The sequence below is a fragment of the Lineus longissimus genome, chromosome 1, assembly GCF_910592395.1.
Source record: "Lineus longissimus chromosome 1, tnLinLong1.2, whole genome shotgun sequence".
In the NCBI taxonomy this organism is placed as follows: domain Eukaryota; kingdom Metazoa; phylum Nemertea; class Pilidiophora; order Heteronemertea; family Lineidae; genus Lineus; species Lineus longissimus.
Window position 1 is genome coordinate 23,728,662 of NC_088308.1, and position 14,073 is coordinate 23,742,734.

Below are 14,073 nucleotides of genomic sequence, written 5' to 3' on the forward strand. Positions count from 1 at the left end.
GGAGTGGACCATGGCAGACATCTTCAAATTGACCTACATTCATTTCCGACGATCAAAACTAAACTGGTTCAAATGATTATATGTCCACCATCCATCAGCTTGCCAATATTTGGCAGGTATTTAAGTATTTTTTGACAATTTCAACAAAACCATTTTGTACACTTTTTGGCAGTGTTTCTCAAAGCTCTGCACCAAAAATATGAAAAAAAGGAATTTCGGCACATCTCAATGTTGGCATTCATCTCATTTTGCCTCAACTCTTTACATAAGAGTTGCATTACAGACCTATTTTGCATAATCGATCAGATCCAAAGTCCTGGGACAATGAGTTATGACGACCATTGTCTCCACAAATGATACATGTACACCTGTCAATCACCTGAAGTGACAGGCATACATTATCATCTTCCACGGACACAAAGGGCAAGAAATGATAGGAACTCGGCTGGTAATGAAACGGATTTGAATCTGTCTAGCCTGGTTTGAATGCCCTCATTTTAAACTTAAAATACTCAAATTGATTTCAAATGATGTCAAAGGAAAAAATTCAACTACAGAATACAATTTTGTATCTAGGACCTGCAAATTCTTTTAGTTTGTGCATTGATTCTAAAATATGCACAGTACAAACTATGAGTAAAAACTATGCAGTAATTCATACTTTTTTCTCGCTCAACGATTTTGATGTTTACAGGTGGTTGATCGTTTGCATGACATATACACCAAGTAAATACCCACTATGATATTATAGAAACCATTATACACTGGTAAAGAAGTCAGTTATGCAGGATGGTCGATCCGATACTGACAACTGAGTGCGGCTTTCTTCTCCAACATATGTTGATGATAGAAGATAGTGATTGCTTCCGATTATAAACCAAGCATTGATCACTACCAAACATACCTAAGTAAACTCTGAGGAGAGGGGTTGATTGATCTTGAATCAACATAGGGATGAAATACACCTCGCTGGTGTATTCTAAGAGAAGCGGTTTTTTAAACAAAGATAGAGTGGAATAGCGAAGACGTCATCGATTTGGCAGAATTGCCAAGCTTTCCTTCAGCAACTCCCCAATGCTAGAAATTCTTCAGTAAAAACACCAAGAGATCTTTACTTGCCATAGTCAGCATTGCTTTATAGTCTGCAATGTAGCAAAAACTTGCCTTATCTTTTGTCAACATGACCAATAAAACTGGACTATCAAATTCCCGCTTTATCAGCAGAAAACTGATAAAAACTCACTCAGCAAATTCATACTTATCTTTTACTGATACAGGACTGAGAAACCAAACTCTACATGTACTTTATCATTGATCTGGCCAGCAATTTGGCTGATTGTGGCCACAGCTTGGGGACAGAATTAATAGTTTTTGTGATGGGTTTATCAAGATGTTCATGTGGGTAGGCTCCTTCATAGCCTGTAGGGAGAAAGACACAGCTTGCGTGGCCCACCTTTGTGGGGAGAGAGACCAAGGTTTAGCTGGCCACCCACTGGGGCTTGCGTGTTTAGACGATCAAAGCGACAGAGAATGTACCATATTGGAAGATGAATAGACTCAATGATGAATGAGGAGGATGTCCAGGTTCCATGCTATGGCAGCCAGCCCCTAGGTTGAAAATTAGATTAAAATTGCTCTTCATATAAGCAATGAAACAGTCTGGTTGTCTGTTGGATGCACAACATGGGACGTACCCAAACTGTTGGAAATTTACTCCGAACCCCGACATACCTCTTCTGTATCCACCTGTAACACTGACAGTGCATTTGTGTTCTTCTTTCCAGCCAGCACTTAATAGTAGAGAAGGAAAAGCATTATGGTGATTCATAATCTGCCAAGTGAATCTTGATGACACTCTGACCCACAGGTGTAGGTTCACTGTCATATAGTTGATCTGTTTCCTCAAATAACTCACTTTAACTTAGAATCGAAATCACCAGATGGGGATCTGTTTAGTTTGCACACCAAAAAACATCGACTTCACACACGAACTACCCAAGGTACCAAAAGGTGAATAAAGTTTTTTAGATGAAATTCACAAAAGTAAGCAGGCAATTTCAATGAAGTAAGAAAAGGTATCATGACAGTTCTTGAGGGTCTTATTTCTTTTTCAAACAAATGACTTGTTGACTCAGCACACAAACTGAGCCAGAGGTTCAAGTGATGGTGTTCCTAGCACATGTTCGGACATACTTTGACCGTGCACTTGACTCGTAAAATCGAACAAAGCGGTTTACATATGTCACAAATGTCTGTTCATTTCCTGCCTAGAAGCCAAATCAAAAGTACCATCAGAAGTCACAAGAGAGCAAGGCGTCTCATTCCCCACGTGTAACCCTTTGTTTTCCCGATGTCGCTTCTCAGTTTGGCTGTCAAGGACCCAGGAAAGTGACCTTGAACACAGTGAAGCACACAGCTGAATACTCCTCCAGAGATACAGAACAATAGAATCCTCAAATCTATATATTTACATCTGCTCCCTATTCAAAACGGCCATCATAAGGTGCAGTTTAATTAACATCCCAAGCGCTTTTCACGATTCGAGAGGCGTCTAATATTCAGCAAAATTGGGTGTGATTTTCAAGTGCATGCTACAAACTTAAATAGAGGTGTTCTAGTATGGAATATGATCTGGAAATCTGTGCAAAAATTACAAGGTAAAGTTTAATAAACGTATATCAACATTATTATTTGTTCCGTTTTGAATGTCCACAACTGTAGGTGAGAACTTTTTGAAGTGTTTTTGAACACGGGCACTACGAATCTGATGCCACTTTGAGAGGAAATGATACCGTTGTATGACATGATGTCTTGGATGCTTTGTCATCATGAGGTGAACAACAAGATTCAAAGTTCCTGTTGCAAAGTGAATGTAATTGCAAGGTAACATCTTCACTGCAAACAACATCTTCTGCATGTTTGAGGATCTTCTGTAAGGCTCCTGGGTGAGTCATCGCTGCAGGGTGATTTCCTAGCTTTAAACCCCTTGTTACAGGAAGTAAAAATCAGAACCTCACCAATGTGAATTCTTTTTAATACCTTCACAATCATTTTCAAGTCTTTAACTTTGGTGTAATTAGCCAATCTAGCTGTTGGGTTCAGGATGTCTTCGATCAGCAACAGGAGAAAGCAACACAGATGATTGTCAATTACTGCATTTTCCACTTGACACTATCTGCTAAGATGTCAAAGTCATGGTATTCTACACAACTATTAAATGAGGGCATAACCTGGCAATCAAAACAAGTCGGATCAATCAGACACAAAATATTTACTGTTGCAGCTTCCCTTGCCAGTTTGTTCAGCTGGCTTTTAAAGGGGTACGCCATTAGTATTACTGGTACAGACGTGTAAACCTTTAAAAAGATGTCAACTGAATCATGTGATACTTGTTTCTGAAGGTATACAGTTGACCTTGCAAAAACAATGGCTAGCAAGTCCTTCTCAGTTTACCAAAAGTCCAATGGAATAACCACTGAACCATCACTGCAGGCGACTATAAATTACCAAGAGCTTATCTGGTAATGGCAATGTAAACTTGAGAATTCTAAGTTGTGTGCTGAAATGCATTCGGGTCATGGGCCACCATGGAACATCTGACACAACAGCCCATGCCTTTCACCTCCCCTCCTTCCAAAGTTTAAATAGCAAATTAAACTACTAAACATCATTATCTTTGCTTGGTTTTGGGCGTTGGGGAGTCCTAAGCCAGGGATTTAGAGATTTGACAGAAGACATTTAAACAGACTTGTTCATGTGGTTTGTAATTTGATGCAGTTCACAGAATAAGGTTTTCAACTCCATGTTGATAAAAATGTTTGGTTCATTCATTTCTACCCTCATGCTTATGACAGTAGTGCAGTAAAGAACAATTTACTTTAAAGAAATTGTTCTTGTGAGACTGTATTCCTGAGGCAACTGCCCCTTTAATGGTTTCATGGCTATAAACCCTTTAATTCATAGAGTGCTTTCTGTGTCAAAGTAAATTATATTTCACCATGACGCATGCTTTTTTCAAGCTTGCCCCGGATTGTGTTTTTAGTTTGGCTCAAGTTTCAAAGTTTATTTTGTTAAATTATCCAGGTATGAGACCAGGTGCATAGCAAGGCAGTTCTGCTGCACCGTGGTAAAATGTACTTCAGTGCAGGAATGTACACAGTTTCTACATGCATGCTTTCGGCATAAATAGTTATCTTTTCAATAACTAATGAACTGCAAAAGTTGAAGAATGGATGCAGGATATCTAAACTTTTTTCCGGATTCCGGAATAATAGTCCACACCTTGTACTGCCACAAAACGCCCATAAGATAAAAGTGTTTAATGTTTAGCGGCAGATTTCTGAAGGTCAGGTGAAATTTGCCTTGAATGAACCAAAGACTGAAACATTTGGTCAACATTGCGCAAATCTGCAAGGTTGGCTGCAAAATGTTGTGTTGTTTAAGGTACATAAGTATGTTCTTCAGTAATCTATGACTACCAATATATTTTCAGTAATTCAAAAGAACTGGAATAAGAAGGACATAAATATCTCAATTGATGTCAACTATTTGATTGGTATGCATGAAATATTGAAACAGTTACAAATCACTGAATAGCAAAGAAATGATGATGATATAACTAAGCATACACTTAGCTAGGTTGATCTACCGTGATCTGTACTACAAAATATACAATTCTACACGAAAATAGAACCTGATGCTTTGAAGAGGAGCTTACCTGACATATTTAATAAACAGTTTATGATATTGAACATTTCTTTGCCACTGTAGTTATTTGCCTAGGCATCACTTATTTAGGAACATGTGTACAAATCTGCTATTTTCCAAAGCCTTCCACAATCAGTTCATGCTAAATTGGTATCGATTCCCTGTATACAATGTAGTAAATGCAACCAATATCCTCTCAATCTTCACAAATCCTCACTCAATCTACCTGAATCAAACTAGGAGGATTTTCACCAGAGTTTTGTAAACTTGATGGATCTTTAGAAATATAATCGTTGCAGCCAGATGTCGACAAGTGTGGCTAGTCTTGTATTTCTTTTGGATGTTTTCTTAGATAATTTCATGACAAAGTTTCCAGGTTGCCTCTTAATGCAAGGACAGGTCACCATACATGCATGCTTTCGGCATAAATAGTTATCTTTTCAATAACTAATGAACTGCAAAAGTTGAAGAATGGATGCAGGATATCTAAACTTTTTTCCGGATTCCGGAATAATAGTCCACACCTTGTACTGCCACAAAACGCCCATAAGATAAAAGTGTTTAATGTTTAGCGGCAGATTTCTGAAGGTCAGGTGAAATTTGCCTTGAATGAACCAAAGACTGAAACATTTGGTCAACATTGCGCAAATCTGCAAGGTTGGCTGCAAAATGTTGTGTTGTTTAAGGTACATAAGTATGTTCTTCAGTAATCTATGACTACCAATATATTTTCAGTAATTCAAAAGAACTGGAATAAGAAGGACATAAATATCTCAATTGATGTCAACTATTTGATTGGTATGCATGAAATATTGAAACAGTTACAAATCACTGAATAGCAAAGAAATGATGATGATATAACTAAGCATACACTTAGCTAGGTTGATCTACCGTGATCTGTACTACAAAATATACAATTCTACACGAAAATAGAACCTGATGCTTTGAAGAGGAGCTTACCTGACATATTTAATAAACAGTTTATGATATTGAACATTTCTTTGCCACTGTAGTTATTTGCCTAGGCATCACTTATTTAGGAACATGTGTACAAATCTGCTATTTTCCAAAGCCTTCCACAATCAGTTCATGCTAAATTGGTATCGATTCCCTGTATACAATGTAGTAAATGCAACCAATATCCTCTCAATCTTCACAAATCCTCACTCAATCTACCTGAATCAAACTAGGAGGATTTTCACCAGAGTTTTGTAAACTTGATGGATCTTTAGAAATATAATCGTTGCAGCCAGATGTCGACAAGTGTGGCTAGTCTTGTATTTCTTTTGGATGTTTTCTTAGATAATTTCATGACAAAGTTTCCAGGTTGCCTCTTAATGCAAGGACAGGTCACCATACACCTGAAGACAGTAACTACTGCAGTGCAATGTTCTCCATGCATCTGCAGTTGTTAACTCCCGCAATGCGTCCCCACCATACAGAAGCTCCCCACACACCTGCAGCAGTCTTATGGGGCATCCATATAGCACCAGGGCAGGCTAGACCAAGGGTCCCCAATTAGAAAGTCATTAGCAATCTATCTGAACAAACAACAGTATGTTCTACTCTTGCATCAGTAATTATGGTTGCAGCCAGGGATTCAGGTGTTACCTTCAAGAGAAGCTGGTTGATGGTCATCAAATCGGATACAACTGACGCGTTCATGTTTAGGTGTTTTCTAAAACTTTGGATTAGCAGCAAAGAAGTTGTCCTGACAATCTGAAGCATAGGCCTTCTTGTCTAGCCATCATCCTAATTCTCATGCTAACTTGTCCTGTGTATGCCTTCTCTTGGACATTGAGATTGTGCTCAAAATGAAGCAACATCATCAGTCCCAAAAAATTTTCAGAATTTTGAACTTATGAAAAAATTCAATTCTGAAGGATGAAAAAACAACATAGGCAAATACTGCAGCACCAATGATCTAAGCATCTTCCATTCCACCAGCAGACTGTCAGGTACACTCATCTGGATGTGTAACCATTATCAAAATGATATCCAACTGATGAGAATATCCTTATAATCACAAATTTTCAGTAACAGTTAATCCACAGCTTCATGCAAATCTACGTGTGGAGGAATAAAATTAGGTGAATCGAAAAGCATTAGCAAGAAACATGCACAGATTTGATCCTGGTAATGTAAGTCAGATGCATCTACTGTCAGACTTTTAGCTGCCAGACTGTCAGACTACAACTTCTGGTCAGTCCGACTTTGGCTACTGTATCTTCTTGGCTGAGCTATTCTACTGATCATTTTAGAAAGAAATCATGCAAGAAGAAGTTGTTTACTTACATGCAACGTGGATGTAACCTCGTCCACTTTTCACTGATGTTGGCTCCGGCGTGTTGTTTTCCCCAAGCGCGTTGTTCCATGCCGTGCACTCACACCAGTAACCCTCCAGACCAAAATATTCCTCCACATCCGGCCGTGAAATATCGACACTTGCTTGGAGGTATTTCATGTTGGTTTGAGGGTCCACAACTTCCATCGTCACGACGTGCTCCGGCCGCATCCATTGCGATGCACACTTAAAGTTTATCTGAATGGCGGGTGCCGCCTTACATATCACAGTCACAGGCTTATTTTTCACAATGTAGTAACTATCTTCAGGTTCTTGAACGAAGACCGGCAGTCCAACGACAGGCGGTCCTGATATGGCACTAGATGGCTGGATAGGGTCCTGAAGATCACCTGAAACATGCACAAGAACCATTGCAGACGTTAGTGCTTGGAAGTTAAACATAACAACTTGCAAAGTGAGGCAAGGTACAACACAACGCATATAAAGTCTCGCAAATCCTGAAGTATTTGCCATCTTGAAGAAAAAAAGCAGAATTTCAAAGTTCAAATGTAAGATATCAGCAGTCTAATACGAAAAAGCATTATCCAAAGTTCTTGGCTATTCGTTATCCATCTTCTCACGCTAGGATGTTCACTTTCAGGCTAAATATCCATTGATCCACAACTTCTTTTCTAAATGATACTACAAAGTAGAACAAAGTTCATAAAGTGTTCAAACTGATCCGAAAGTTATCCATTCACATTAGGAAGCGATAAGGGGTAGCTCCTATCAGAATGAAGGCCAGTGCCTAACTGATCCTGCTACACCATCTGCACAGGTAACTGAAGGAGTGATGCACTGGGGCTTTCTGCGGATAAACAAAGACCAATTCCTGAACACACGCTAGTGTGCTAAGTGACCTCCTTCAACCAACATCACTTGCCCAAAGTACTGTTCAAATACATTATTCAGCTAACTATCTACGTCTTCATTTTACACACAGTTGGCCACCCAATCCTCACTGAAAAAAAACTGCATTGATTTTTCGAAGAGAAGAATTAAAACTGGTTTGCTCTTGAAAGAGGTGAAGTGTAGTTTCTCTGTCCCCTTGAAACTCAATGACACAGAAAAGTAAACCAAATACCACTCTTTGCATCTGGAGGAGTCCTAGAATCCGAAAATTTGTATTGGTTGAGCTATAGAAGAGAATACATTGTAGTTACAACAAAATCAAAACTCCGATTCAATCTAAGTAAATCATTGCTGATGCTGCTGAAACTGGCCAAAAACAAGTCATCTTCATCTCGGAATTCATTTGGCAGCATCTTCAAAACTTCATTGTGACATCAAGGGAGTTAGAAATTAAATGTTGGATGGATCCTAATTTCCATATTTGGTGGACTCCGAGTGCAGCTGGGTGGTTGGGTTGTCGAGAACTGGCGTGGGGGTCACAAGGCAAAGAACAATGCCAACATGGCTGGCGAATCTAGCCTCACCCACTTCAGGACAAGTTGATGACACTTGAATGACTTGGGGGATATTGGTTTGTTATCAAGTTTGGGAGCATCATAAGACACCAGTACTTGAACTACTTGAAACGATGACTTTTACAATTTTTGAGAGATCTGAGTTATTCAGATCAGCCAGGGACAAGGTCCTTGGGGGCGAAAATGATGGGAAAATGCAGATGAGATGTGGACTGTTTGAAGGTAGGAAGGGAAGATAATTAAAGATGCATTTCTATCACCGAACATTGGGTCAACCTTATAACTGGAAAATCTCTATGTTTATTGAAATTTGAAAATTACATACATGTCAGTAGTGTCAAATAGCATTCTTGAGAACATCTGTAATTCTGCCTGTGTGCACATTCCTCAATGGACTTCACAAATTACACAGAAATCTGAGTTGCTCACTGAATCATCACAAGCAGGCTTTTGTCAAGACCAGCAACAAAAAATAAAATGTCTTAAGATTGGATTCGCAGCACTGATGCACCAAACACCAATAAACTCAGCCTCGAAGATGATCCAATAATTGGCTGCATCATGTCAGACTTACAGGAGATAATGCCATTGTTTACAGTAATGGAGAAAGCAGTAAACAATTGCACTTGGATACCCATGAATGATTATACTTGAATCAGTTCAGAACCCCTTGACAGTACTCTAAGAGATGAAGCTGAACAATCAAAATATACCGAAGGGAAGAGAGAGAACATTAACCTTAGCTTGGTCTCTTCAAGTTTCTGTCAGCTTTGGTCCAATGCTTCATACATCGACCTCGTTACCCCAGCAAGTTTACAGACAGCTGCGATCTCGGATATCAAAGATGGCGATGTATCCGTTAACTATAGAAGAAGAGCAGCTGGAATGGCTTGGGGACTCTTTCTGCCTTAACATCCTCTCTGAGGCCGGTCCACTTCCTAGTCTAAGAGCTACTCCTTGTATACATCAGTCGATCATGAGAATAATTCAGCCTCAATGATGGACGGGATTTGTAGCAGCTTACCTGCTTATGACAGCTTCACCAGTTATAAGACCCTTCCCCTGAATGAACTACATGTAGAGTGAACCCCAGAATCAAATTTCATCAAATTAGATAATTCGACATCTCAAACTTGAAATCTACATGGTAAGATATTACACCTGAGCAGATGTGGTGATCTAAATCCTTGCCATGGGGTATTAGAATGTGGAGATGTTTCAGGGTTTACAGTTGACTTAGATTTACAGTTACCTCTGGGAATAAGCTCCTTAATCCAGAATGCAAGTTTATAAACTTTCATATACAGGGTTAGAAGCAAAGAAAGAAAGTGGCTCAGGTGAATGGTAAATAGAGGGATCTGGTTCACCAAATCCAGCCAACTAGCAAATACTGTATTTTGGGTGTTCGGTCTGTTTTTTAACCAATTACTAGTCCAGCTAATTGTGTGCTCAAGTTTGGGCATGGCTTATTCTCTCTGTTGCTAGAAAGATAATTATTGATCTGGCTGCAGCTTCAGACCTACTTCTCAAATAGTTAGGAGGAAAGTATGGCACGGATGGAAGACTTTGCCAGTTTCGTGCAGGTCCACGAACCAAACCTTTACTGACCACAAATATCTGAATCAAATATTTTGGCCTTGACATGCCTGATAATTTGCCTGGCTCACTTTTGCAAATTGCAGTGGCCAAACATCTCTTCCAATGACCCACTCTAAACCTCTTCCCAGAGACATTCTCACTGCAAAGTAGTCGATTTATCACTCAGAAAACGATGTACTTTAGTATAGAATTTCTTAGTTGAGGTCGCTTGCCTGCTGCTGCTGTTTAATGATCCAAAAAGTTGTTTATTGCAGAGAATAAACAATACTTCTTGCACTTCAAATGGTTTGTCATCCTGTCCTTATGTGTCTGATTGGGTTGGGGTCGAATATCAGTCCAGACACTCACAAACCTGAGAAAAACATCTGAAATATCTTTCTGAAGTTGCAAATTAAAAAGCCATTGATATGCCATTACTCATATTATTGGAGATCTCCCTTTTCATTTGGCGCACAATGTATACAAGGTCATCATATTCCATGCACATGGCGTCAAATCTATGAGCAAAGGTTCACAGTTTTGCCATCAATATAGAAATCTCATTTGTGGCGAAAACTACAGAATGGAAGGTCAAGTTAACTCAAGGTTTTCACCATTGGGAATCTTAAAAGAGTCCGCAGTCCTTTTGTCAAGTTCTTTAGCAAGTACGATGAGCAGTTTTCTTTTTAGGACTTACACGTTTTTGTGGTGAAGTGAACTAAAAGCTCTTTATACAGTCACTGCTCACAATTCAACATCTGTCAGACCTCCGAGACTGGCCAATGTGATGACCACTTGGAATGAACCTGCCTGGGTCTAATGACCAACTCATCAACAAGAACAACATCTTATCCTTGGCCAGGTGCAATATGGGGAGAACTTCAGCAACATTTTAGTTTACTTTAGCTGGGGTTGTCTGTAGAAATTGTGATTCCATACAGGGATTTGTACAGAAGATTTGCAATGTCAGCCTGGAATCAACGCCCTGGTCATAGAACACCAGGCATGCCAGGAAGCATCTTGAGACCATATTGCCTCAGAGTTTATTTTGTTGATAGCCAGGCAAATCAATGACATACCATTTGTAATAGTATTACAATCAAACCAATATGCCACTACACTTGACTTAATGAAAGGATCCTGTCTCTCTCAGGTACAAAATAGGAATCTTTTGTTCAAGATCTGGCAGACAAGACATTAAAGTTTTTGTTTTTTATCATCAAGTTTCTCGACTGACATTTCATTTAGTGAGATACTTTTCAAAGATTCACATGACACACAAGACTGCAGCTCAGCAGTGCTGAAAGTGATTTGGCTGGTCAGAGTAAAAGTTAGAATTAGGACTGGGCAAAGAAACCAAGCTATGGATTCCAGATCACAAGGTCAAAGGTCAATGATGAGTAAGCCTGGTTTAAGGTGTGGTCAGGACTTAGTTGGTCTAATCTGACTTGTGATCTAAAATCATATCCTTGGAGAAGGTAGGTAAACTAAGTTGCTTGCTGAGTGACATGATAAAAGTCATTTACACCTGGAGGGATACTGCTCCAACATTGATGATGTAATCATGATACATCACCAGCAATGGTCAATTGGAAACATGTCATAATGAAGTCCTGATGTTGGTGGGGAATCTAGACTGAAGACAATTGAGAAGAGACTGCACAATTTCAGGCTACATTCAAAGACAAGATCAACACAGCTACAGCTTCTCACTTGCTCTGCTGGCCATCAACTTGACCCTTTCCTTTCACTGATGGCCTTTGCTGGACCAGGAATATGTGGCAAATGGCTGGATTTTTGGTACATAAATTGAGAAAAACCAGAGCAGCTCCTTCAACTCCCCTGATAACCCAGCTCTGATCCTCAGGACCAGGTACAAGGCCTCTTCAAGCCCTGATAAGCCAGACTAGAGTCCAGTTCATCCTGCCACCAGTTCAAACTAAGTTTGCTAATAAGACATGTTAGATGATTCAGTAGCAAGGTAAAATGAATTTTATGCCATTTTCCTGTCTGCGGCCACGGACCATGATAAGCTTGAGTTCTATACAAATCCCTGACCAATGCCAAACTTCCCAGAAGCATGACTGGACTGAAACCGAAGATAGCTGAGAATAGGGCCAAGCATCCTTCAGAGATCATTGAGAAGATTCTTGGTCAATCAGACAATTATCACAGACATCATCTCACCAGGGGGCATGTTAACCCCTTATCATTCAGGGTAAAGAGTCTGGTCTGCCCTGTCGAGTGTTGTGGTTGAGATAACAAGGTTGTTATAGCATTAATCAGGAATCTCTGTTAGCTGAGGAGGATCCATTAGTGTGAGAAAGAAGGGAGCCTACTCCGGGATAGAGTGGCTGGCTGTCAAGATGGTTCTGGAATAACATCCAAAGCTTCATATAGGCAGAGGGTCGAGCACCTCTTGGAACCATACATGATAGGGGCTTCTCTAGATGGCTTTATCCTTCAATAGCAGTTGAGGCTTTGATCTTTTATCATCAGCACCAACTTGGAAAATCCTTTTTTTGGCTGAAGTGTCTTTCTTGCCTTCACAGCCTTCAATTGTAGACTGGAATATGTCGGTGTGACACAGCGACTTGCATGATCATGAACATCGCAATCTGACAACGTCTTTCTTACCTCTTTTCCAAAGCTGGAGAAAAACTATCAATAACCTGAAAGAAATTTTGATGTTTCCGAGACAACCATCACCTTCCAATTACCAAGTGTGGAGAAACACATTTCTAATTTTTCTTCCAACTGAGGGAGACATCATGATCATTGTGAAGGAAATGACATCGGAATCGCACCAAAAATCCCAAAGATTAGGAGCACTACTTTTTCAACAAGTTCAAATAATCAAAGCAGGTGTATAACAGGTCCCATTAGAATAATGTTTACTGTGGAAAAGAGATGAAATTGCCCTAGGTCACTGGAGGGGTCATGTCATCGCCATATCAGCTTGTCTGTGATTTCAACCATATGGCTGAGGCATGTTACAGCTGTTTTGCATCATGGATGGCTTCGTCTGCCAGGGACCATCTCAGAAGAACTGACTGCATGGAGAGATTGAACCTGCAATGTGAATGCTTTACTACTGGAGTATTTTCTTGTACAGGAGCAGTAATGTCTGTACATAGGCTATATTGTGTCTCCTGTCTCTTTTTGGTAAACAACCTAGTTCTTCTCATTGAGTTAGAGTAAAGTAGAGTCATGGAAATCAAAGGAAAAAGTACTTAAAATCAAAGGGTAAGTGGAAATCAAAGGGCAAAGTGATGGACATCAAAGGACTCAGCAAGAGGAAGTTTCTCTAGTTTTTGATGTTTTTGAGTTCCTCCCTAAGGATGACACATGGATTCAGAAGAAGCCAGCTCCCCATACCTGGCCCAAGATGCAGGTCTACCTCAAAGCATCCTTATCTCCAGGTGATGTCATCACTATCTCCACCTGGGATTCAGGCAAGACAATGTCTTCCAAGAGAACAAGGCTGCTCAAAGAAACATCTAAACTACTTTGGGACAACATGGGGAGTTACTTGGTGTATGGGTTCCCAAACATCAATCTACTTGTCACAGATCCCCTTTGATATAATCTTTGGTATATGGTATACCATGCTTTTAATGAGCTACCAATCAGCACATTGTATCAGAGGAAAAGCGACCATGATGTCTAACAATGTATGTCATAACCAATCATCGTCTGCAACTATTTCTCAGCCAATTTTCACCCACAGAACATTTGGAGACAGCAGTCCATGGTACAGCATCCTGCAAGGGCAAGTATTTGGCCCCTAATTTCGACAAGGACCCTTCATAAGAAATGTCCCATCAACTCCAGAGGTTTGAAATCTAAGACAATGGTCACATTAAGTAAAGCTTCCGTTAGCAGGAAATTCACATATGAGACTCAAAGAAGCTGTCATTACGAGGCAACCGCCTTTTTGAAATTTGATGAGAATTTGGATGATTCATCAAACTTGACTTTGAAGTTAAATGGACGTAATTTCAAATTCATTGGGCA

At 39.8% G+C, this 14,073-nt stretch overlaps 1 protein-coding gene across 8 annotated transcripts in view; it reads right to left on the reverse strand.

Moving 5' to 3' along the window:
* Positions 1–14,073, reverse strand: part of LOC135493250 (netrin receptor UNC5C-like) — a 271,616-nt gene that overhangs the window by 34,520 nt on the left and 223,023 nt on the right. For all 8 annotated transcript variants that reach the window (XM_064780434.1, XM_064780390.1, XM_064780445.1 and 5 more), the window contains one exon: positions 7,003–7,401. In XM_064780434.1, the coding sequence (XP_064636504.1) occupies positions 7,003–7,401 (399 nt within the window). The remainder of the gene's footprint in view (positions 1–7,002; positions 7,402–14,073) is intronic.